We start from the raw sequence: 25,442 nt of genomic DNA, 5'->3' as shown, positions 1-25,442 counted from the left end.
CAAGCTGCATGGTGGGTTATATAGACGACACCTGTTTGTGTATCTAGTTGCTAAATTTTTGTGCTATCTACAGACTGGCTCCCCAATGGTTATCATGTCTGGCACAGCCACTGTGCTGCAACAATTTGTCAGTGGCCTGAAGAGTCGAAATGAAGACACAAGAGCAAAATCTGCGAAAGATCTCCAGCACTATGTGACGACAGAGCTCAGAGAGGTACTACTAGCTGCAACACTTGCACAATAATGCAACACTTTGACCAACTCTCCTTATTTAACTACACACGCTCTGGAATGTTTTATGTTTCCTACAACATTGTCATGAGCTATGAACAGTTATGAGTTACATGCAGTCAGTGGGGTTTGTCCAATATGGTTTTGTCTGATTGTGATGTGTACTTGCATTCTGTCCTAAGTTGAGCCAAGATGAAGCCACCACTTTCTACGATGAATTGAATCATCACATTTTTGAGCTGGTTTCCAGCTCTGATGTGAATGAGAAAAAAGGAGGGATTCTTGCTATAGGTAAGTCAGATGATTTGCCCCAATGATGACAGAACTTGGCACAAATGAATTGCAAGGTCTAAGACACTCAAAGTTTTGTTCAATTTGTTGGGAGTTTACATTACTACTCCTGTCTACACACAAGTGAAGCTGACACAATCCATGTCACTGACTCCTTTATTTGCTCCAGTGAGTCTGATTGGAGTAGAAGGAGGCAATGCCACCCGAATCAGCCGCTTCGCCAACTACCTCCGCAACCTGCTGCCCTCCAGTGACTCGGTGGTCATGGAGATGGCTTCAAAGGCCATGGGCCACCTGTCCATGGCAGGGGACACCTTCACCGCAGAGTATGTGGAGTTTGAGGTGAAGAGGGCACTGGAGTGGCTGGGCGCCGACAGGAACGAGGGCAGGCGCCATGCTGCGGTTAGTGTGACACACACAGCTAGCCTGCTATTTGTTTTGTCAACGACTATAGGATAAAACTGCAGGTGGTTGCATTTTATGCCAATGTGGGCTAAAGCACTTATCAGGACAAGCCCACTTAGTGGTTTCTAGCTAAACTACACTTTTCACCATCCCTAATAACTATTCATGATGGTGAAAGGGGTAGTAATAACACTGTTAGTACAGTTTTTTTTGTTGCTTTCCGGTAAAAAGCTTTTAATTTCATATGTAAACCAGCACAAGATGAGGACTATGAGTTTGAAAATGTCCCCTTTTATATTCTTAATTTACAGGTTCTTGTCCTAAGGGAGTTGGCTGTCAGCGCACCCACCTTTTTCTTCCAGCAAGTCCAGCCCTTTTTCGACAACATCTTCTATGCGGTGTGGGACCAGAAGCAGGCCATCCGCGAAGGGGCCGTTGCCGCTCTCAGGGCCTGCCTCATCCTCACTACCCAACGAGAGACCAAGGAGATGCAGAAACCACAGTGGTACAAAGTAGGTCCCTCGCAATCAATATCTAATTCGTTTAGCATTTTCTAAAACCACGGTGGTACAAAGTACGTCACTCACAATCACCATTTGATTGATCATGAGACATCATTTTAACGTCTTTCAACCAGTTGCAATGAAAGCGCTCACTATTTGTTTTATGTGTGTCCTTCACCACAGCAAACCTTTGACGAGGCTGAGAAAGGCTTCGATGAGACCTTGTCCAAAGAGAAGGGTATGAACCGTGACGATAGGGTCCATGGCGCCCTCCTCATCCTCAACGAACTGGTCCGCATCAGCAGCATGGAAGGAGAGGTCAGCCACTCCCTGAACCATAAAACACCACCACTACAGGTCACAGAGGACCACAACTTTGTCCAGTGCTTCCCATGGCCAAAAGAATGTGCAACTCATAGGCCCTAACCCTTTGGTCACAGAAGTGGATGGGTGTAAGTAATATGGTGATGGATTCACTCCATCGGGCTCAAGAGAGCTTCTGCCATGTTGCTAATACCTATCCAGTTTATTCAGATCTGCAATTTCTGAACAAACACTACCTAGGGGAAGGATAGGTCCTATGTATTGCTTTCAGACTGAATCTCAACGTCTTCTTCCCTGGCAGCGCATGCGGGAGGAGATGGAGGAGATCACCCAGCAGCAGCTGGTCCACGACAGGTACTGCAAGGAGCTGTTGGGCTTCGGCACCAAGCCACGTCACATCACCCCCTTCACCAGCTTTCAGTCAGTGCAGCCGCAGCAGTCCAATGCCCTGCTGGGTCTCTTGGGCTACAGCACACCCCAGGGCTTCCTCAGCTTCGGGGCCACGCCGGTGCCCGCCAAGAGCTCCCTGGTGGAGAGCCGCTACTGCCGCGAGCTCATGGAGGAGTGCTTTGACCAGGTGCCATTATTTTGTTGTACTTGCTAGTGGAGGGTTGAAAACCCACTTTGAGGGTTGTGTCCTGACTTTAAATAAGGGTGTGAGGCATAGTGGTTCTCAACCTGAGGTCTGTGAAGGAGAACTCGTCACTTGGATGTTGCTGACTGTTCCCTCAGATAGTTGTCGGAGTCTGACATTTATTTAGTCAGTGTTCAAGTGTTTGTTTCAATGTTCTGTAAGTGGTGGAGAACCATAGCTTGCCAGATGTTGAAACAAAAAATAAACACTGGTGTAGCACGTACTTTCATATGCACGATGCTGCGTTTACACAGGAAACCCAATTATCTGATCTGATAGGTCAAAAGTCAAATTAGTGGCAAAAAAATTCAGAATTGGGCTGCCTGTGTGACTGCAGCCTGAGGTCTGAGTTGTGTCGGATGTAACGACAGCTGCTGTGTGTGTGTGTGTGTGTGTGTGTGTGTGTGTGTGTGTGTGTGTGTGTGTGTGTGTGTGTGTGTGTGTGTGTGTGTGTGTGTGTGTGTGTGTGTGTGTGTGTGTGTGTGTGTGTGTGTGTGTGTGTGTGTGTGTGTGTGTGTGTGTCTTCCTCAGGTGTGCCGCTGGGTGCTGAAGTACAGGACCAGTAAGAACCCTCTGATCCAGATGACCATTCTCAACCTTCTGCCGCGCCTCGCCGCTTTCCAGCCACACACCTTTACAGGTCAGAAAGGAGTCTCACATGCAATATCCCTACTAGATATTGATCCAATCTTTTTTCAAGCATTTGATTTTCAAACTAGATGAGTCAGGCTAACAAAGTTGAAATGAATCAATTTACCTGTATGAAAAATGTTGAGAGTTGCAAGGATAAATTATTTTATTAAGTCATGTTTCCTAATTTAGAAAAAGTATTGGTGGCCGCTCCAGTTAAAAATAGACTTTAATACTTTGAAAGAAAGTTGTGTTCGTTCTTTAAAAAATAAATATTATGCCATTCACTGGTTTTATACAACTTGATAATTTTTTTGACAATCTCAAGTGCTGTGTGTGGATGTTTGTAATTTCTCTCGAATTCTAACTTTTCTCGACTTTGACCAGTTGAAGTTTGCCCCCTCCCAGACCAGTACCTGGCTGACACCATGGGCTACCTGCTTGGCTGTCTGAAGAAGGAGAAGGAGCGCACAGCGGCCTTCCAAGCCCTGGGGCTGCTGGTGGTGGCGGTACGCGCTGAGATCCAGCCCTACCTCACCAAGATCCTGGAGATCATCAAGGCTGCGCTGCCCCCCAAGGACTTCGCTCACAAGTAAATTACATTGACTTTATACAAGTGACTTTGTTTCTGAAGTGATGTTCATACTCAAAGCACTGAAATGTCCCCCTGAAATTAGTGTTATAGTTTAGTTGATTCATACTTGAAAAAGGGTTAAAGTTTGAAATTCACCATGTAAATATAATACAGATCAATATATTATATGTCCAGAACTTAATTTTTCTAACGTGTGTGTGTGTGTAGGAGACAGAAGACCATGCAGGTGGATGCCACAGTGTTCACCTGTATCAGTATGTTGTCCAGAGCCATGGGCCCCAGCATCCAGCAAGACATCAAGGAGCTGCTGGAGCCCATGCTGGCCGTGGGACTCAGGTAGGGTTCATGACATCACCTCTCATTCCTATCCATTGTTCCCCATGCTTGTGTAGGCAGGACTGGCCTCCGTATCCCAAATATCCATCCAAAAGATGAAAGTGTCGCTGCCCGACAGATGCCAGGCAGATGTGGATATGTGGTATTGAGGCCCCTTTTTGTGTATGCTTTGGATGTGTGTCTGCCTATGCCTGAGCACTCCCTGGTATGATGAAATGGCTCCATAACAATCCACCATTGTCTCCTCCTGTAGCCCGGCCCTGACGGCGGTGCTGTACGACCTGAGTCGGCAGATCCCCCAGCTAAAGAAAGACATCCAGGACGGCCTGCTGAAGATGCTCTCCCTGGTGCTCATGCACAAGCCCTTACGCCACCCGGGCATGCCCAAGGGCCTGGCGCAACAGCTGGCATCGCCCAGCCTCACCAACATCCCCGAGGCCAGTGACGTGGGCAGCATCACTCTGGCACTCAGGACACTGGGCAGCTTTGAATTTGAAGGTGAGACGCTTTACGGCCACTACTTAGAAAAATGCATGTTGAATGTTAAAATGATTGGATTAAAGCTATTCTCTCTCAGTGCAATGTTAATCTAGCATTGGCTTGAAGTGGCTCCACAAGTGAACGTATGTTCAGGATCGAATTGTCCAATAATCAGTGAGTTTAACAGGAGGTTTGAAACATAACATTTTCCCTTTTGATGTCATTGGGCCAAGTGAGCAGCAACACTGAACGTCTCCCTCCTGAGTACAAGTACTGCCTGTGGTCAACTTGTCGCTGTAAGTTAGCTCGCTAGGCTAGCTAGCAAAGTTAGCTTACCTGGCTAGTTGGAACAGCATATGCAGCTGAATTAGCTATCAAGCCATCGTTTCCCCTTCTGCAAATAAAATGTGTAGGTGTGGAGGCTGCAGCTAGCTACAATGCCACATTCGCAAACACCGTCATCAGTGACAGCTGCTGTGCATTAGCGACCTCCCTCCGTTTCCCACTCTGCTTTCTTCCATTTGGTGCCTCATGAATTAGACCCTGACTTTCTCACCTCCTTGCTGTCCACAGGCCACTCGCTGACCCAGTTTGTGCGCCACTGCGCCGACCACTTCCTCAACAGCGAGCACAAGGAGATCCGCATGGAGGCAGCGCGCACCTGCTCCCGCCTGCTGACGCCCTCCATCCATCTGATCAGCGGCCATGGCCATGTGGTCAGCCAGACGGCCGTGCAGGTGGTGGCCGACGTGCTCAGCAAGCTGCTGGTAGTCGGCATCACAGATCCAGGTTGGTTGTAAGAGCGGTGGTGGTGGTGATGATGAAAAGGTCAAATAGCCAGAATGCCTAGGCACTCCTGGGTTCGCTGTTTTTCCCCTTCCCGTTTAGTATTTTGTCACTTTATTTAGACAGCTTGAAAGGAGTTATGATACAGAGAAAGGAAAACAGTATGAGTCTCACCCTCTCTCTCTCTCTCTCTCTCTCTCTCTCTCTCTCTCTCTCTCTCTCTCTCTCGCTCTCTATACCTATCTACCTCCCCCGTCTCAGACCCAGATATCCGCTACTGTGTGCTGGCCTCTCTGGACGAGCGCTTCGACGCCCACCTGGCGCAGGCGGAGAACCTGCAAGCTCTGTTCGTGGCGCTGAACGACGAGGTGTTTGAGATCAGAGAACTGGCCATCTGCACCATCGGACGCCTCAGCAGCATGAACCCCGCCTTCGTCATGCCCTTCCTGCGCAAGATGCTCATCCAGGTAACCCGAGCAGTAGACTTGTCTTATTTGAGTAATTTTACCCATTTACCAGATAAGTTGAATGAGAACAGAATCTAATTTACAGAAACGGTAAACAGAAATGACTTGTTTTACCTGTAGGTTATTTTGTGTATTTCTGTGCAAGATGTATTGAAAGACAACAAAAGCCACTTCAGAAAAACCCACATAGGTTGTTATTAAAGGGGATACTTGGCTATGACTGGAAGTCTATCTGCTACAATGTCAGTAGATACCCATGGACTTCCAGTCATTATGCTAACGCTAGTTAGCATTGGCTCGCGAAACTACCTGACTCTGCGGAAGTAGAAAAGGGCTGCATTGCCAGAATACTGAACTATCCCTTCAAATAATCTGTTTTCATCTGTTGTTGGTATACTGTAGCTCTGTGTGTTTTACCCAAGATGCTAGTGATTCCTGAGTTAGTGTAAGTGGTGGACCTGCCATTTCAATAACACGCCAGAAAATGGTAGCCAAGTTAATGTTTCACGATGTGGCTTGACTTACAAATGTCAGACTATTTTGAGCTATGCTGAACTATGGTGTTTTTTTTCTACCTTTTTAAAGGGAATAGGCATGGCAATCGCTTTTTGTTTTTAAATGGGATGTTTTATTAGTTATTTCAAGTTAAACCCATCTATCGCCTTCATCAGAATGGCTGCTTAACTATGGTGTGTGTTTCTGCTGGTTCCAGATTCTGACTGAGCTGGAGCACAGTGGCGTGGGCAGGAACAAGGAGCAGAGTGCCCGCATGCTGGGTCACCTGGTTTCCAACGCCCCCCGCCTCATACGCCCATACATGGAGCCCATCCTAAAGGTACCTACCATCATTGGTGCTGCCCCATATGTTAACTACCCAGTAACATCTTTGTAACGTGTTACAACATATTTGTGACAACTATGTAACATATTTTGAATGTTTTGCTCACTGAAAGTAAGATACTGTATTTATAGATTCCATCCGAAAGGTACTGCCGTCAGCCACCCTGTAACATCTAAAGAACGTTTTCCTCATTCAAATGAACATACTTTTAAATGAACCATTTATTAGTATTAGAAATGTTGAAATGATTCAATTGACTGTTGGCTCTAAGCTCCTTTTCTCTGTTTCAGGCCCTGATCCTGAAGCTTAAAGACCCAGACCCCAACCCTGGAGTGGTCATCAGTGTCCTGGCCACTATTGGAGAGTTGGCTCAGGTAAGGAGTCCTTTTTAACCCTGACAGTGAATGCTAGTGACGTTCAGTGTATAGATTTTCAATATTTAGTGTATTCTACTCTGTTCTATTCTATGTGCCCTGTATGCCTTTGTGTCTGCACTATGTACATGTATCTGCCGATGGTGGCCACCTTAACTTTCTCCTGTGGGAATCAACCATGTATTTCCCATTCATTTCAGTAATGTTCACTGTGCCTGCTCACTCTCTCTGCTCAGACAAACTGCTGGAATCCCCAGAAGATTGAGGAAGTGAGAGTTGTTAGGGGCAAGCTGGCCCTGCAGCGCAGAGGGAGTGCAGGAGATGCCAGAGTAGGGTTGATGACAGTTTGTGCTGAGGCAGTGCCAGGACAGGTAGAGACCATCAGGTTCCCCCAAAGAGACAGTCTGAGGAAAAAGACTGAACAGGATTGTGTGAATTCTCAATATGTCAGGGTCGTGTTCAGTAGGAAACAGAAAAGAAAACCAAGTGTGTCTTATTGGACAAATTCAGATCAATTATGTATATAAACCCTGGGTGACTGACGGGGGACACTTTATTGAAGCCACCGCGCAGCCTTCTTGGTACTCCTCCATTGTAAAACAATATTTTGGAAGCTATATAAATGTGTTTATTAATGTCTACATGTTTATTATATTACAGTCACCTTAATGCATGCTTTTAAATTATACTGAACAAAAATATAAATGCAACATCCAACAATTTCATTGATTTTACTGAGTTACAGTTCATGTGAGGAAATCAGTCAATTGAAATTAATTCATTAGGCCCTAATCTATGGATTTCACATGACTGGGAATACAGATATGCATCTGTTGGTCACAGATATCTTAAAGAAAATGGGCCTCACGATCTCATCACGGTATTTTTGTGCATTCAAATTGCCATCGATAAAATGCAATTGTGTTCGTTGTCCATAGCTTATGCCTGCCCATAAACACCATCATGTTCACAACGTTACATCAGCAAACCGCTCGCCCACACACAGCCGTGGTCTGCGGCTGTGAGGCCAGTTTAACGTACTGCCAAATTCTCCAAAACGACAATGGCGCCGGCTTATGGTAGAGAAATTAACATTACATTCTCTGGCAGCATCTCTGGTGGACATTTCTACAGTCAACATGCCAATTGCACACTCCCTCAACTTGAGACATCTGTGGCGTTGTGTGACAAAACTGCACCTTTTTAGAATTGGCCTTTTATTGTCCCCAGCACAAGGTGCACCTATGTAATGATCATGCTGTTTAGTCAGCTTCTTGATATGTCACACCTGTCAGGTGGATGGATTATCTTGGCAAAGGAGAAATGCTCACTAAGAGGGATGTAAACACATTTGTACTCAAAATTTGAGAGAAATAAGGTTCTGGGATCTTTTATTCCGGCTCATGAAACATAGGGACCAACACTTTTCATGTTGTGTTTATATATTTTTTAAGTGTATATTATGTGAGCTAAACATACAAATATTTTCTTTAGAGAGTACGTACTAATCTTACTGTCCCCACTACAACAACAAAATACTTAAATACATGTAATTTTGTTCTTGAAACATTAAATTGAAATACTGTAGAATTCCATTTGGAGGACTGCTCCTACTGGGGAGTGCCAATATGGCCGACCAGTAGCTTCAAAGCCTCTCAATGGCCAATACATAGCATCAGCATCCGGGGTTTATATACATCATTGGTTCAGATGGTGCCTCCCTGTTTCAAAATGTTTTCTCCCTACTGAACACAACCCATGGCCAGGCTACAATAGTTGTAAACATCCAAGAGTACTGTGTTTAAAATGTATTATGTAAGGAATATGCAAGGGATTTGTGAATTTTGAATATTACAGGCTGAGTGGATCAAAACTGAAATACGAGACTGAATACAGTAATTTGTGAATCTGATAGGTGAAGTGAAATGCAGGGTTACTAAAGATTAGATATACAAGGATGGTTGGGAGACGTAACAGTAGGCCTCTTTGCACCAGAGGCACGAGTTCTGATTGGTTGTTGTCACACGGCCCTCTAGGTGAGCGGACTCGAGATGAGGAAGTGGATGGACGAGCTCTTCCCCATCATCATGGACATGCTCCAGGACTCCTCCTCATTGGCCAAGAGACAGGTACATATGCACGATTTTATAGGTACAACTTTGGGAGGTGACAGACTTGTTCAACAATTGTGACACACAGTTTATCTTTTTTATTCTCATGATATCTTCAATTGCAATCCTTTCCCCCAAGCATATCTGGTCATGTGTTAATATTACATTTTCCTGATTTTTAAAAGGACAATTTTGTATTTTCCATACAATCCATGTCTTTATACATGTTACGGGACTATTTGGGATCAGATGTTTTGTGTTTTTGAAGTTGTTGTTGTTGTAACATCTTTTCCACCAGGTGGCGCTATGGACTTTGGGCCAGCAGGTTGCTAGCACTGGATACGTGGTGGAGCCCTACCGCAAGTACCCCTCTCTTCTGGAGGTTCTGCTCAACTTTCTCAAGACAGAGCAGAACCAGGGGATCAGAAGAGAGGTACCATTCATTATCCATTTGGGCTTTTCCCCTCACAGTTTTATAGTTTCAATGATTACACTGGTGACACCTCGAATCACATCTCAGAATTGCACTTCTTGTTAAGAATTATATAGAGTTACGCTTTGAGGTTGGCTTTTCCAAAACCTCAAGCCCTGTGTTGTAAGTGCTGTGTCAACTATTCTCCCCCACCTCACATTTCACAGATCTGTCACATGTTCTGTCTATTGACGTACACGATATGTTCCATTTAATTCTGTTGCTTTGTCTGCCAGGCTATCCGTGTGCTGGGCTTGCTGGGAGCCCTGGACCCCTACAAGCACAAGGTGAACATTGGCATGATCGACCAGTCACGAGACGCTTCTGCCGTCAGCCTCTCCGAGTCCAAGTCCAGCCAGGACTCTGGTGAGCACCCACTGCCATCTTCAACATCTCTCTCTCTTTCTCACACACACACACACACACACACACACACACACACACACACACACACACACATACACCAGACATGTAGCTGCTTCTCCCCAGAGTGGATTAGCAGTGGAAAACATTGCATTTATACACAAATAAGTTTAACAAATTCATGGTTTTATCCAGCCCCAAAATAGGACGTTTTGATTGAGTTGACCAGGTAGAATGTGCAGCTCGCACCAGTGCGAACGAGAAATATATTTACTCGCACGGCCAAGTTAAATGGGTCGCAAATTGAGACTAAATGCTCCCAGTCTGGAGCCCTGCTCATCAACTTTGACCCACATATTAGGCCCTAAGGCTTGGAGTACACCAGGCGTCAGCCTACACAACAGACTTTACCATAAATCCTGATGTATACGACTTTGTTATGATTTTAAAGGAATATGGCAGATTTTTATATGACCTAACGGTCCACGCGCTGGCGAGACCAACGCCTTGACATCATTTGGGTCACAGGAGTAGGCTACACTGTCCACTGGAGATTACGAGTGAACTTCTGTACGTTTGTACGTTATATCCATGCCATAAATCACAAATATTTCGCATGAATACAGGTAGGGATTCGATTCCGTGTTTTAGACTGGGCCCCCGAGGCATATTCATGCTTTGACAGAGTCCTCGAAGATAGTTCCATGTCAATGTCACATTACGTCATTGAGTTCACACAAGGCTTCACATCTGATAATACAATGTGCAGTCTCCTGTGGCGCTATCTTTTTAGTCAGTTCAGGGAAAAACAGCTTGCAAAAATGACAGAAGTAATCACATTCAAATCCAACATTCAGCAACTTTTTAACAACTTTGTCATAGGTGAATCAATTTACCAGAAGCATTGTAAGAAAATAAAAAAATGTCAATAAGGAGCTATGCGTCACTAACACACATGCGCTGTGACTGTGCTCTGTGGAAGATAATAGCTTTAGCAGTTTGGCCTGCTTAAGGGGCTCCGTCTGGAATTGAAGCTACCTCTCTCCAATGTAGGATATGGTTAAAGCCAAGGTCAGTGTCTGGAGCAGCTATAACGCGTGTTCCACAGCTAAGACGAGGCAACGCAATAACCAACGGTTGCGTGCCACGCCATCGACTGACAAATTGCTGTAACATTTGATGTGGTTAGCTGATACATAAAATACCTATCCAGGCGTTGTAAGATCTGTCAAGCGTCAGCAACTTCTAAGTTCTGGCATGCGGCTATAGTCTTTGGCAGCTGGCTACTGCTGTGTACTGAGGGTCCTGCATTTCCTGGTTAAGTGCTGGAAAGTAATTGGCTATGTCAGGGGTCTGTAACTTGTGGTTCCGGAGCTGCATGGGGCACCTTAGCTGTCCCTTTGTGGCTCCAGTGGTTGGCTAGGTGCTCCAGACCTCTCTTGAGCACAACCACAACCCAGTGAATACAATGAATACAAGTCAGGCTAAGGGAGTTGGACACCAGGGGCTCAAGAATGATAAAGGTATAATGTAGTAGCATGCTCAGGGAGAGATCCGATACAATGCTTCAGTCCCAACAGTACTCTGCACCCTCTGACGCACTGTAACAAACAAACCTAGATCTGTTTTGTTCGGGGGTGAAAGTCGCTGATGTAATTGGCGCCAAGTCTCCATTGTTCTCTTCATGTTGTCTTGGGCCTAGTAAAGGCCCTATGTACTGCACGTGAGGCGATAGAGAAGCAGGCCTGTCCAAAGGAACACAGGCGTTCTGCCCAGGTGCTCACCTATTGTGTCTGGCTCTAGACTAGAGCGTAAAGGGAGGGAAAAGGTATTAAGAAGTGTGGTACTTGCGTTAAGGGCTGAAACTCGACTCCTATGCTAGGCCAATAAAATGTTGAATATCAGATATATTGGTCTCCCTGACTCAACCATAAAAACCAAACCCTCCTCACGGCAGCAGACAGGGTTGGCCTTGGTCACCTAGGATCTTGAGACCGTGATGCAAGAATCCTTGGCTTGGGAGGATACTTCAGTATTTTGGCAATGAACCCTTTATCTACTTCCCTGGAGTCAGAAGAACTCGTGGATACCGTTTTTATGTCTCTGCGTGCAGTTTGAAGGAAGTTGCTAACTAGCGTTAGTGCAATGCCTGGAAATCTATGGTAACTGCTAGCATGGTAGTAGATACCATATACTTCCAACCATTGCCTAACGCTAGTTGGCATTGGCTTGCAAAACTACCTCTAACTTCCTTTTATACTGGATGCAGAGACATAAAAATGAGTTCATCTGACTCTGGGGAAGTAGATAAAGGGTTCATTGCCAGAATCCCGAAGTATCCCTTTAACATTAAATGCATTATGAAATAGGACCTTGAAATGATTTTCGAACTTTTTAATTTAAATTTCATCGCCAAATATTGAGAACATTCAATTGTCCAACAACACAGAATACAGCAATTATAATAAGAGCCCCATGATGGTAGTGACTGTCCATTATTGCGTGCTTATCGCCACGTCATGTTTGTTGATAACTGGGGTTGCAACATTTCGGGAACTTTCAACTGGGTTTTCTTTTAAACCTGCAGATTTTGGGAAAGTTACCAGAGTTTAGCAACACTATTGACAACTTAATAAAATATTAACTTTATTTGGATGTTGAGTGGGTCACAGTTGACAAAAGAGCCGTGGGCCCTAAGGGTATAAATATAAGCATTGCCATGGGTTGACAACATACCTTGTCTTGGACACAGCCTGAATAGATACTTCACTGAGAACTCACCACAGAAGACATGAAGTATTGTGTTCTCCTGATAATCATCCATCTACTGTCGGTGGAACTGCCTCAATTTGTAGAAGCACTACAAGGAAACGAGCATGCAGCAGCTCCAGGTGTTGCCGCAACCGATTTAAGGCTGAGGAACAGGTCTAGTTACATTGCCAGAAGCTGTAAGGAAATAAGGGACCGATATAATCAACATGAAGATGGGCTGTACTACCTGACCACAACCAGCGGGACAGTCTACCAGACCTTCTGCGACATGACCACTGCTGGCGGCAGCTGGACACTTGTGGCGAGCGTGCACGAGAACAACATGTATGGGAAGTGCACAATGGGTGACCGTTGGTCCAGCCAGCAAGGCAGCAACGCCAACTGTCCAGACGGAGATGGGAACTGGGCCAACAGGGCCACTTTTGGAACCGCAGAGGGTGCCACCTCAGATGACTTCAAGAATCCTGGGTATTATGACATTGTGGCAGAAGACATTTCGGTGTGGCACGTTCCCAACAACTCCCCTATGGAACACTGGAACCTAGCCGCCATCCTCCGTTACCACACAGAGAGACGCTTCCTCTCCATTCAAGGGGGAAATCTACATCAACTCTTTAAGCTCTACCCAGTGAGATATAATGCTGGGGCAAGTGGGGACACAGGACCTGTCATTCCAATTGTGTACGACTTTGGGGACAAAGAAACCACAATACAATTTTATGGACCCAACACAAGAAACCAGTTTGAACCTGGCTTCATCACGTTCAGGCCAATAAATAATGAACAGGCGGCCATGGCTATCTGCTCTGGGGTCAAACCAACAACTGGCGGCGACACTGAACATTACTGTATTGGTGGTGGTGGACATTTCCCTGAGGGAGCCCCTCGTCAGTGTGGCGACTTCCCAGCCTTTGACTGGAATGGCCATGGGACCAACACAGAATGGAGTGCATCAAAGGAGATAACTGAAGCAGCTGTGTTACTCTTCTACCGTTAAAATTCTTCCTATTGATTATCAATGCATTATATTACTGTAATTGTTTTCAACAAATGTATCCATTGTTATCAAATGTATGTAAAGATACATTTTGTTTATACTGTTTGTATATAATGTACATAACAGAACTAGGATTTGGATTGGTTTAATCTAGAAATGCCTTATCCCTGTAGTAAGATGGAATACTTGTATCATAGCTTCTTTGTTATAAAGTAGAAAGAGCGATGTGTATTATAACTGTGTGAATATGAATGACTGAAATAAAGACTACTCTAAAGGAGAAATTGACAACAGTTGGTGTTTCAATATGCTTTGTCTTGTAGGCATGATAGACATGCCAAAGTTTTGAATTTGTTAAATTTACTGTGCATTGTTCAGTGAACTGCAGTACATTGTCAAATCACAGCACTTCCCTGTGTAACATCAGTATTGCAATAAACATAACATGTCAAGAAACAAAAAAACTAGAAAAGGTGGCCTGTATTTTTCTAATGAAATGTTTATTTAAGTGGCTACAAACAAATACAGGCACTGTACCTTCACAAAAGGATGGTTTGTTTCTCTCAGTGGCCTGAAAATAATTAAAAAGTAAAACAATAGTCATGTGTGCTAGATATTATTTTTTTCTCTCCCTCCCAGCCGACTACAGTACCAGTGAGATGCTGGTGAACATGGGCAACCTCCCCCTGGACGAGTTCTACCCGGCGGTGGCCATCGTGACGCTGATGCGCATCCTGCGGGACCCCTCCCTCTCTAACCACCACACCATGGTGGTGCAGGCGGTCACCTTCATCTTCAAGTCCCTGGGCCTGAAGTGTGTCCAGTTCCTGCCGCAGGTCATGCCCACCTTCCTCAACGTCATCCGCGTGTGCGACGCTAGCATCCGAGAGGTAACTAGCTAGCTACTGCTAGCCAGAAACTATGTCGTGTTTCATGATTTCTCCTTGTTGATTGGCACTTGTGGCTGTTAATTGTAGTGTATTTCTTTGTTTTTGCGGAAATTCAGTACTACCGCTAGTTGTTTTGTGAAATAATGGATTTACCTGCTTTTTTGCGAAGTTGTTTTGCGCCAACCCATTTTTATTACAACCGTACGCTTTCCGCTCCATAAATGGGGGTTTGAAATCGGGAGTCGAGATGCATGTAACTAAAGCATTGACCCACGACCAGATAGGCTTCGCTTGGGAAACTGACTGGTGAGCAATCAATGTGTTTTGCTTACACCTGCTATTTTCTCTCCCTCTCTTTCAGTTTCTATTCCAGCAGATGGGGATGGTCGTGTGCTTTGTGAAAATCCACATCCGCCCCTACATGGATGACATCTTCACACTCATCAGAGTGAGTTGCCTCTTCAAAAACAAGGCCCCCTTTCATTCTCTCTTTTTCCACTCGCTCAGAAAACAGCTGCGAACTCTTAATTGTGTACATTTCTCTCTCGACTTTCCTCTTTGGCTCTAATGCGCAAGGGGAAATGTGACTTGAGCGAGACACTCTTGGTGGCACGAAGCCTGTTTGTCCATCTAGAATGAAAGAGTTGCTCCATTAAAAGCCGTTCGTTATGGAGAAGTTATTTTGTTTGTAGAAAAGTTGTTTTCAGAAATGACTATTTGGTTGTTTTCTCACAGTATCTATTCTACGTTCAGTATTGAAATATTTTATTAAACTGCTCCACTCTACAGTGTCATTCCTTCCCAATTAACTGAAAACTTCACTAGTGCAAAGAAGAAAAGACCTGTGAGAAGTCCTACTGTGAAATCAACTGTTAAAACCTCTATGAGCCCATTCAATCTTGCCCGCGGGAGGTTTGAGTAGTTTATTTTTGTGGGGGGGGGGGGGGGTGATTTATTATTGGTAAAAAAAAAACACTCTAGGCCACTCTTGAATGTCTAAAACTAGATAGAAAGTAGGTAGAAATTATAATGGACCCTTTTTATATTTTCAAATAACTGGTCCTTTTTCTCTGAATTTAGAAAATCCAGATGTGGCCCTCGCGCCAAAGAGTTAGGCCACCGCTGGTCTAGCAGTACATACTCATTTAGCAAGTAACAACATATCAAATGTCCATTATTTACTGTAATCAAAATAACATTCTGAATCAGCAGTCAGTAACTTTTCTGGGAAGCTGAGCCATTGCACATTTTAGCTGGAGTTAAAAAATGGTGAGTAAAACAAAGGGCTCTATTCATTGTAGTAACTGTCTACCTCATGCGTCCAGATGAGGGGCTGGAATAGCCATTCGGGACTTCGGGAGGTGAAATCACATCATCTGTTGTAGGAATAGCAGCCCTAACGTAGGCTAGTTCCAGTCAGAGCAGGAAAGCGGGGGTTGGAACACTGGCCACGCACAAAATACCTCTTAAGAGCTTTCATAGCTGAAGGCTATTGGCCCTTCAATGTATTGCGTGACTACATTCCTTTACACCCCCATTATCTCCCAATCACCAGTGGCTGTGACAGATCTTAAGCCCTGTTTTTCATAGTGGTGGCGGAGTCATTTTGAGAAAGGGTGCCGAGTTGATTGACAGGAAATTGGCATCCCACCACTGGCACGTGAGGACGTCGCATTGCATAGAGGAGGAATTTCCTTCTAAATCTGGCGTTTCTTGATGGAAACACCATTTGACCCAATTACCCCAGTCCCAGACCCTCATCTCTACTAATGTATGGCAATGAGACCGCATGAGGTAGTGCTTGGTCGCTAGCACCTTGGCTGTACCCTCCGAAGCTCTTAAACCTGTACAAACCATAAAAAGCCCAAAACATAAGGATCTGGACTTGTGTGAATTCAGGTCAACTCATTATTTAGGAAAAACACATTTCTCAATACGGGGATAATGTCCCTCCATGGCTTAAGGGCGGGATCCTAACATGAGAACCATCTCCCATTGGCGTCAATGAAGGATTTACGAGGAAGTTGTGTACACAGATCTCAAGTCAGAGTAATGGTTTACGTTTGACATGTTAGTCATTTAGCAGATACTCTTATCCAGAGCAAGTTACAATCAGTGCATTCTGATTGTAACTTGGGAGGTATAACCACCACATATCACAGTCGTTGAAAGTAACTACATGTGTATTATTCTCATTCCATAGGAGTACTGGACACCTAACAACCCCATGCAGAACACCATCATCCTGCTGATTGAGCAGATCGTGGTGGCCCTGGGCGGCGAGTTCAAGCTCTACCTGCCGCAACTCATCCCACACATGCTGCGTGTCTTCATGCACGATATGAGCATGGGCCGCGGCGTCACCATCAAGGTAACGTCGTGAGGATAATGTCATATTTTTTTCTAAGGACTGACTTACACGCACTTCTGGGGGTTTGTTTGTACACATTTTGGTCAGAGTTTGACCTCCAAGAGAGTGTCAGCAGGCAGAACTGGTCGAAATGACCTATTTTACCTCTGCTCTTCTATATCGGTCCAGTTATTTATGCCATTGTCCTAGCGAGCAGGGACATAAATATCTGGACTGATGTAGACATGCAGAGGTAAATTTAAGTGCAGGAGTCACTTTTATTATTTTGGACTATGTAGTGTGTTATATTCTCAACACCACAGAGGATATGTGCTGATGCGCTTGTTAATACAGTATTTGTTCAAGTATTTTCCTGTATCCAGTGAATACCACATCAACACACATTGTAATTGTACACCGTAAGTCATGGTTAGTCAAATATATAAGGACTTGAAGAACCATTACATAAATTAAATCATTTATCGCTTCTTTAAAATCATAATCTACTGCACTACTGCCACGACATGGCCCCCCTCAAAGTCCAGTTTATTTCCTATTCCATGTACCATTTGTTTGTGGTTGCAATCAAAACTCACCCCATGACCCTTTTAGTCTAGCCTCTAGCCAAAGCATACTCACTACAACAACCCAGCCAACAAAGCATAACTAGTACTCTCTCTTATTTCACCGATTTTTAGCTATGACACTGATATGGGTTTTCCTCAAACATTAAATCTTGGGGGTGAAAATAAACCACAGGGCAACATCGCACTCTAACCCACTGCAGTTATTCAACGTCTCTCTGTTGTAGCGCGTGTCTTGTTTCTCTAAGGCAACGATGGGATATTAGATAACCAGAAGCACACAGCTAGCTGCAACCTCCTACAGTACGTCTGGATATGGTCTATAGAACCCGAGTTCTAGGTTATGTCTCAAATTCCTTATATAGTGCACTACTTTTGACCAGAGCCAATAGGGGGGGCTCAGATCAAAAGTAGTGCACTATGTAGGGAACAGGGTGCCGTTTGGAAGGCAGCCCTGGTCTAGCCTCCATATGTATTACCAGAGGGTCACAGTAGAGCCAGGAAGAATCGGGTTACCTTCCAGTCCAAGTAGAGAAAAGAAAACAGAACTCCATCATTAGCTGGAGCTGTTCAGTCAAGCTCCCTACTTCCTGTAGTCTCGCCAAGGCAATGAAGAGGGGGGGGGGGGGGTCTTAGCCTATACGTCATCCACACCTGATACGTACACACACAGACATTCCCGCTGCCCCCTTGCATTCAGTAATCATGTACAGGAAAATTGGTTAGTTGCACAGAAAACATCCAGCTACTTTACTGTGCTGAAATCCATGTCTTGAGGGTCGTGTTGGAACCAGTGTGCTCTTATGAAGCAAGTAGGAGGGCCAGGAGTATCAAAGGACATGGTTCTGTAGCCTTGGCTCACAATGACTAAGAACCCCTTTTGAAAGACATGAATATTGGCATTGTAACTCACTTTACATGAACAATACCATACACATTGCATATGTAAAATGCAAACATAACAATTTACTTTGCTGATAGCGAAAGTTCCTCTGAACCTCTAGTCTTGTTATACTTTTTGACCATCCAACCAGTATAAGGATGCACTATCTGCTCCTCCAGTTGCTGGTATACCAGTCTCTCCCATTAGGTGTACCATCAGGGCTGTACCTTGTCCTTGATTTATTTCTTATATTGCCCGTTTTAACTCTGTATCTTCAGCTCCTCAATGCCATTCAGCTGTTTGGTGCTAACCTGGACGACTACCTCCACCTGTTGCTGCCTCCCATCGTCAAGCTGTTTGATGCCCCAGACGTACCTCTACAGGCCCGCAAGTGAGTTCAACACACATCTCACATCCACTTGGTTATAGAGCACATGCACTGTGAAGTACATTTTGACAGTTTATGAATTGACTCACAGGTCACTGAGTCACATGAGTATATTCACTCCCATGTTAAATGTCCTTCCCCATCTCCTCCCAATTGGTAATATTATATTAATGCGACTGTACTGAAGAAACTGGGCCCACTTTCCGAAATACTAAGTGCCAGGGTCTTATGTTTATTGTCTGGGCGTCATGGAGGAAAAGTGTTCATAAATACTTAGGGGCTTGGGGCGGAGAGGGCTTGACAAGTGCCCCCATTTCTATTTCCGAGCATTTGGAGCGAGACGTCCCTTTCTCGCCAAACGCTCTCCCAGTGAGCTTTGGTAGCTGAGGTTTTTTTCTAGGCGTTGTTTATCAGTGTTTCCTTCACCCCTCAGGGTTGCCTTGGAGACGCTAGACCGGCTGACGGAGTCCCTGGACTTCACGGATTATGCGTCGCGCATCATTCACCCCATAGTACGTGCGCTGGACAACACCCCCGAGCTACGCAGCACAGCCATGGACACGTTGTCGTCGCTCGTTTTCCAGCTGGGCAAGAAGGTACCTCATTATTAGTTACCGTACCCACAAGGCCCTCGTAGATCCGCTAACTGGCACACACACACACACACACACACACACACACACACCCCCCAGGACCATACGTTTCTCTTCAAGTTTCTCTCCTGTACCTGTGGTTTTTACTACTTCCTGCGGGTCGGTGATGTCATCACATGGTTCCGCATTTGGGAGCGTTACTGTTACTGTTTACGAGAGTCGATGAGGTCACCCCCCATAGCCCCAACCAAACCTTAGAAACCCAACCAGACCACATGCAGGGAAGTCTGGCCCCGACTTGAAAGCAGCAGCTTTTGATCAAACCATCAAAACAGGGGCAACGGAGGTCATATACAGATGGCATCGCCAGTCTGTCATTAGTGTTATGGCCAGAGGGGACGGATGTGAACAGATTAAATGCATAAACCACCACATAGCTGACACTCTCTTATTTACTCCCTCTCTCTCTTTTTCTACTTTTCCCGGCTTCAGTACCAGATCTTTATCCCCATGGTGAACAAAGTGATGTTGAAGCACAGGATCAATCACCAGCGCTATGACGTGCTCATCTGTCGGATCGTCAAGGTCAGTTTTTGGTATCTTTATTTATATATAAAATTAGAAATACCTTATTTGCATAAGTATTCAGACCCTTTGCTATGAGACTCGAAATTGAGCACAGGTGCATCCTGTTTACATTGATCATCCTTGAGCTGTTTCTACAACTTGATTGGAGTTCACCTGTGACAGATTCAGTTGATTGGACATGATTTGGAAAGGCAGACACCTGTCTATATAAGGTCCCACAGTTGACACTGCATGTCAGAGCAAAAACCAAGCCATGAGGTGGAATGAATTCATAGCACTCCGAGACAGGATTGTGTCGAGGCACAGATCTGGGGAAGGGTACCAGCAAATGTCTGCAGCATTGAAGGTCCCCAAGAAGACAGTGGCCTAGATCATTCTTAAATGGAAGAAGTTTGGAACCACCAAGACTTTTCCTAGATCTGGTCTCCCGGCCAAACTGAACAATCGGGGGAGAAGGGCCTTGGTCAGGGAGGTGGCCAAGAACCTGATGGTCACTGACAGAGCTCCAGAGTTCCTCTGTGGACATGGGAGAACCTTCCTGAAGGACAACCATCTCTGCAGCACTCCAGCAATCAGGCCTTTATGGTAGAGTGGCCAGACGGAAGCCACTCCTCAGTAAAAGGCATATGACAGCCTGCTTGGAGTTTGCCAAAAGGCAACTAAAGGACTCTCAGACCATGAGAAACAAGATTATCTGGTCTGATGAAACCAAGATTGAACTCTTTGGCCTGAATGCCAAGCGTCACGTCTGGAGGAAACCTGGCACCATCCCTACGGCGAAGCATGGTGGTGGCAGCATCATGCTGTGGGAATGTTTTTCAGCAGCAGGGACTGGGAGACAAGTAAGGATCGAGGGAAAGATGAACGGAACAAAGTACAGAGAGATCATTGATGAAAACGGACCTCAGACTGGGGCGAATGTTCACCTTTCAACAGGACAATGACCATAGGCACACAGTTAAGCCAATGCAGGACTGGCTTCGGGACAAGTCTCTGAATGTCCTTGAGTGGCCCAGCCAGAGCCCGGACTTGAACCTGATCGAACATCTCTGGAGAGACCTGAAAATAGCTGTGCAGCAACACTCCCCATCCAACCTGACAGAGCTTGAGAGGATCTGCAGAAAATAATTGTAGCGTCATACCCAAGAAAACTCGGTTGCAATTGCTGCCAAAGGTGCTTCAACAAAGTACAGGGTCTGAATACTTATGTAAATGTGATATTTCAGTTGAATTAAAAAAATATATAAATTAGAAAATATAAAAAAGTACAAAATAAACTGTTTTTGATTTGTCATTATGGGGGGTTTGTGTGTAGATAAGGGAGCAAAACATTTTAATCAATTTTAAATCTGAGAATACCAGAAAACGATGATGCTATCGTGTGGCAGTAGTCCTGACTCCAACCCTCTCACATTGTCAGCATGTCCCATGAAATGTGTTGAGAATAGCGAGGAGGCAGTCTGTGAGGAACACACGAAGACACGATTAAATTTTAATTCCAAGCAGACGGTGTAATAGAAGAAAATTCATTGAAGGACATTGCTTGTCAACAGTGTGCTTCTCTTCAGGAAGGAAATGCAACTTGTGTGGACAACACGTTTCGAAGCCCTGATGTGTGTGTGTGAGCTCACTGTTTGTGTTTGTGTGTCATGGTAACTGTGTTTATCTCAGGGGTACACTTTGGCGGAGGAGGAAGAGGATCCTTTAATCTTCCAGCATCGCCAGCTGCGCAGTAACCAGGGCGATGTCGGTAGCGGCCCGGCAGAGGCGGGGCCGATGAAGAAGCTCCACGTCAGCACCACAGCCCTGCAGAAGGTCAGGAGAACTAACATGGTGTTTTACTTCCTGCACTGTGTCTTGTCTTATTTCAAGTAATACATTTAGTTTTTGTCCTCAAACAGGAAGTTGTTTTGGTTTTAGAGACTGATTATTAAATCACTTCATGGTCCATTGATTGTGATTTTTCATATAAAGGGTCTCATGGTGGATATTTCAAATGTTTCTTCCTTTTGACAGAGTGCTCTGTTTTCATCCAACACACTTCACCAGGCAATAAGTCGTGTCTTACTGGTTATAATCGGCAGTTTTCCCTTTCTACAAGATGCCAATGCCCAACGATTTGAAGCACCTTTGCCTCGGCGTGTCTAATCATTCTAAAACATAGTGCCATACAGTGCAAGTCTAATCTGCTAATGGAAACTTCTTCCCTCCCCAACTGTTGCCATGTGAAGTGCATTAATGTGATTTCATGACATTTTTCTGTTGGCCACAGGCCTGGGGCGCCGCTCGGAAGGTGTCCAAGGACGACTGGCTGGAGTGGCTGAGACGGCTGAGCGTGGTCCTGCTGAAGGAGTCGTCGTCCCCTGCCCTGCGCTCGTGCTGGTCTCTGGCCCAAACCTACATTCCCCTCGCCAGGTATAGATGTCCCCTTTCCTTCTCTCCATCTCTCCATCCCACGTTCCACCACACTTGAGAGCACCAGGCAGTCACCCTGTTTTTTCCCCCCACAGAGGTCCTCAGTAAACCACAGAGGTCCTCTTAAGTGTCAAGTTGCAGTTTAGTTTGAACCAAAAGACTCCTCTTTTCCACTCTTAAACCAGATCATGTTTTGTTTTGCTGCGATAACTTGGGCACACCTTGCTGTGGCGTCCATGGGCAATTTTTTTCTTCTGATGCCTAACCAATATAATTATTATGATGGACTAATGAACTTATGGTCCTTCAAAAAGACAAACAGGAGACCTATATCTTGCCCTGAAGACTTAAATGAATTATATACAAAAATATATGCAGAGGTTGAGCATATCAGCGTGTTAAGTTACTGTTGTTAAGCTGTTGCTAACTTTCCCATCCGTTGTCAGGGACCTGTTCAACGCAGCCTTCCTGTCATGCTGGTCTGAGCTGAGTGAGGATCAGCAGGATGAGCTGATCCGCAGCATCGAACTGGCCCTCACCTCCCAGGACATCGCCGAGGTCACCCAGACCCTGCTAAACCTGGCTGAGTTCATGGAGCACAGCGATAAGGTGGGTTCATACTCGGAGCAGAGGTCTTCAGCTCCAGTCCCAGAGAGAACTACTTGGTGTGCAGGCTTTCGTTCCAGCCCTGCAGTGACAGACTGGATTCAAATAATCCACTCATCACTATCCTCTGTCTGGGTATTTATTAGCTGAATCATGTGTGGGCTGGAATAAAGGTGTACCCACCCCATCGTTGGATAACGCTGGTTCAGAGCAGTGCCACGGCATCCATCCTTCCATCAATTCACCCATCTAATGAATGTCCTGTGTCTTTTCAGGGTCCTCTGCCTCTGAGAGACGACAATGGCATTGTTCTGCTGGGTGAGAGGGCTGCCAAATGTCGTGCCTACGCCAAGGCCCTCCACTACAAAGAGCTGGAGTTCCAGAAGGGCGCCTCTCCTCTCATCCTAGAGTCCCTCATCAGGTAGGAACCTCATTAAGAGAACACATTCATCTACACAACCCATTTGGAACGGGGGGAGTATTTGGTGGTTGCACACTACATTTAGTGTGCTTCCCAGACTTGGCTATGGCCAGCATCAATCATTCAGACATTCTACAGGTAGCTACTGAGGCAGTACGGCTACTGTATGGTTCCCCTTGGGTTATATAACTCTTGCTTGTGTTGGGTCATTTCTACTTGGTGAAGCCTAACCAAAAAAATAGCTTGAATGGAAGACCCAGTGCTTTTAGCCATTTTCTTTGGCTCCTCCATGTCAGTTTTGGTGGATTGCGTGTGATTGCACATGGCTGGAGAGGACAGATGCCAGATGTCCAGTAGTTCAAAGTAGCCATCACTTGCCTTGATGACAAAGTGTAAACCGAGAGAGAGAGCGCGCCGGTTACGTAAGTACAATGTCCATCTGGTACATTTTGTCCATTTTGTGGATGACCCTTGATAATATGCGTTTGGAATTCCTCCCGCATGGAAAAGGTGAGTGGATCATTTCTGGATGGGCAGCTATTTTGGAAAGAAGGCTGCTATGATTGATGTAGTGGGATGTTTTGATTAGTGTGCCATGAATGGAACAAGCGACCTGAGCTAATGCTTAAGCACATTTTTTCGCTTCTTGTTTTAAGTCTAGTTACTGTAGCATTGGCAGACTTAACTTTACCCAAATCGGAGTCCGATTTGTTGGGACACAGTGGAACAGGTGTCCACCTCAATACAACTATTCTTAGCTTACACTTTGCTAGTTCTTCCATGACCTATTATTTAGGTTTTGTTTTGTGTATCTGTGAACCACAAGGCCGACCTCTGATAAAGGGGTTGTTAAACGTCCTTTAGTCAATGAGTCTAACTTATTACACCAGTCAGATAATGGTTGCAACATCCCCCATCCGATAGCTCTTTCATATCTCCTGTCATCTTTTCCATCCCACCTCTCACCCTTGTTTTTTACGCTGGTATTGTATAAAGAGAACTGTTTTCCAGCCATTTAATTGGACGTTTGCCTCCTTTCATCCATCGAGTGGTCTGGAATAGCGTTCTCTCAGGGGCCTGTTTTCAATTTCTCCCAGCCTTGATGAATGATGGGAGCCAGCAGCTCAGTGTTTTCAATCTCCCCATCTGGTTCTCACCTCTCCAGGATTTCCCATAAAATAACCTAGTATTTTGCCCATGAGACTCCTGTGCACCACACAGCCCATTCTATTCCATCACTTTGGTTGGTGTATATAGAAGTAAGAGATTTCTGGGGCCATTGCATGATATTCTTCAGTCAGGACGTTTGGAAGATTGTCTTCCATTTCTTTCCCTATCCCCAAATATAAATGTGTCCTTTGCAGTGGATTGGTGATTTAATTTTTTTACTTAGTAAAGAGAGAAAGCTGTGTGTAAGGTATCAGGGACTCAGTTGCTGGTGGGCCGAGCAATAAAACTTCATTTTGGCATTTGTACTCCAAAAAGTCATCTCAAAACGGAGTCTAGTCAGACCATATGGGTCTTCATTTATTTAGCATTTAGGCATTTCAAATCTGTGGAAGGCATTTACAGAAGCGGAAATGCACAGTTTTCCATTATTCACGCCGTCCTAGGAACTGAAAGTGACTTTGATGATGCGCCACCGCCGTCCAGATGCAGGGGTATACAGTATGAATAAGGCATGAGGGACTTTGAGGAAGCAAAAATGATTTAGGAGCTGCGACCTGGGGTTAATCCATTAGACCACTGCGGTAGGTGAGCCTAGGGCCCTGTTCGAATACTTAAAATCCTTCTTTCATTTCTTCCTTCATTGCTTGATGTGATTACCAATCTGAATGGAAACCATCCTTTCACTTAGGCTATTTAATCACGTCGGATTAGGTATTAAGATAAGGAAGGATGGTTCTTAGCCTTTTAGAAAAGGCTATGTTCTTTTTCCTTGTCGCTTTTGCTGTCTGGTAGCTGGACTCTCCGCTCGAGAAATTCATACAATTAGAGGATCAAAGCAATATAATTTTGATAGAAATCAGTCGATGTCAATGGGTTCTCACATGACATGTCATTCAAATTCCCTGTAATTTTATAACATTTTGTGTTGAATTGAAATGTTTT

General features: G+C 45.0%; 2 protein-coding genes across 3 annotated transcripts in view; both read left to right on the top strand.

The window, feature by feature from the left end:
- Positions 1-25,442, top strand: part of mtor (mechanistic target of rapamycin kinase) — a 134,150-nt gene that overhangs the window by 697 nt on the left and 108,011 nt on the right. The window contains exons 2-28 of one of the 2 annotated variants that reach the window (XM_014146133.3): positions 74-214; positions 414-522; positions 692-924; positions 1,239-1,439; positions 1,614-1,748; positions 2,056-2,331; positions 2,920-3,028; positions 3,427-3,610; positions 3,821-3,949; positions 4,203-4,447; positions 5,003-5,218; positions 5,477-5,682; positions 6,395-6,517; positions 6,814-6,897; positions 8,934-9,026; positions 9,307-9,441; positions 9,717-9,846; positions 14,252-14,502; positions 14,864-14,950; positions 16,706-16,873; positions 18,598-18,710; positions 19,141-19,303; positions 19,793-19,885; positions 21,560-21,703; positions 22,161-22,303; positions 22,750-22,912; positions 23,185-23,330. In XM_014146133.3, coding sequence (XP_014001608.1) covers positions 86-214; positions 414-522; positions 692-924; positions 1,239-1,439; positions 1,614-1,748; positions 2,056-2,331; positions 2,920-3,028; positions 3,427-3,610; positions 3,821-3,949; positions 4,203-4,447; positions 5,003-5,218; positions 5,477-5,682; positions 6,395-6,517; positions 6,814-6,897; positions 8,934-9,026; positions 9,307-9,441; positions 9,717-9,846; positions 14,252-14,502; positions 14,864-14,950; positions 16,706-16,873; positions 18,598-18,710; positions 19,141-19,303; positions 19,793-19,885; positions 21,560-21,703; positions 22,161-22,303; positions 22,750-22,912; positions 23,185-23,330 — 4,208 coding nt within the window. In that variant the 5' untranslated portion in view covers positions 74-85. Of the gene's footprint in view, positions 1-73; positions 215-413; positions 523-691; positions 925-1,238; positions 1,440-1,613; positions 1,749-2,055; positions 2,332-2,919; positions 3,029-3,405; positions 3,611-3,820; positions 3,950-4,202; positions 4,448-5,002; positions 5,219-5,476; positions 5,683-6,394; positions 6,518-6,813; positions 6,898-8,933; positions 9,027-9,306; positions 9,442-9,716; positions 9,847-14,251; positions 14,503-14,863; positions 14,951-16,705; positions 16,874-18,597; positions 18,711-19,140; positions 19,304-19,792; positions 19,886-21,559; positions 21,704-22,160; positions 22,304-22,749; positions 22,913-23,184; positions 23,331-25,442 lie in introns of both variants that reach the window. The other variant, XM_014146132.3, reaches the window with a different exon arrangement.
- Positions 12,163-14,223, top strand: LOC106572192 (intelectin). Its single transcript, XM_014146136.3, has one exon. The coding sequence runs from the start codon at positions 12,635-12,637 to the stop codon at positions 13,610-13,612; it is 978 nt and encodes a 325-aa protein (XP_014001611.1). The 5' UTR covers positions 12,163-12,634; the 3' UTR covers positions 13,613-14,223.

The sequence above is a fragment of the Salmo salar genome, chromosome 15, assembly GCF_965601325.2.
Source record: "Salmo salar chromosome 15, fSalSal1, whole genome shotgun sequence".
Lineage (NCBI taxonomy): Eukaryota > Metazoa > Chordata > Actinopteri > Salmoniformes > Salmonidae > Salmo > Salmo salar.
Note: the sequence above shows the minus strand (reverse complement) of the source record. Positions and strands in the feature narration are given on the sequence as shown.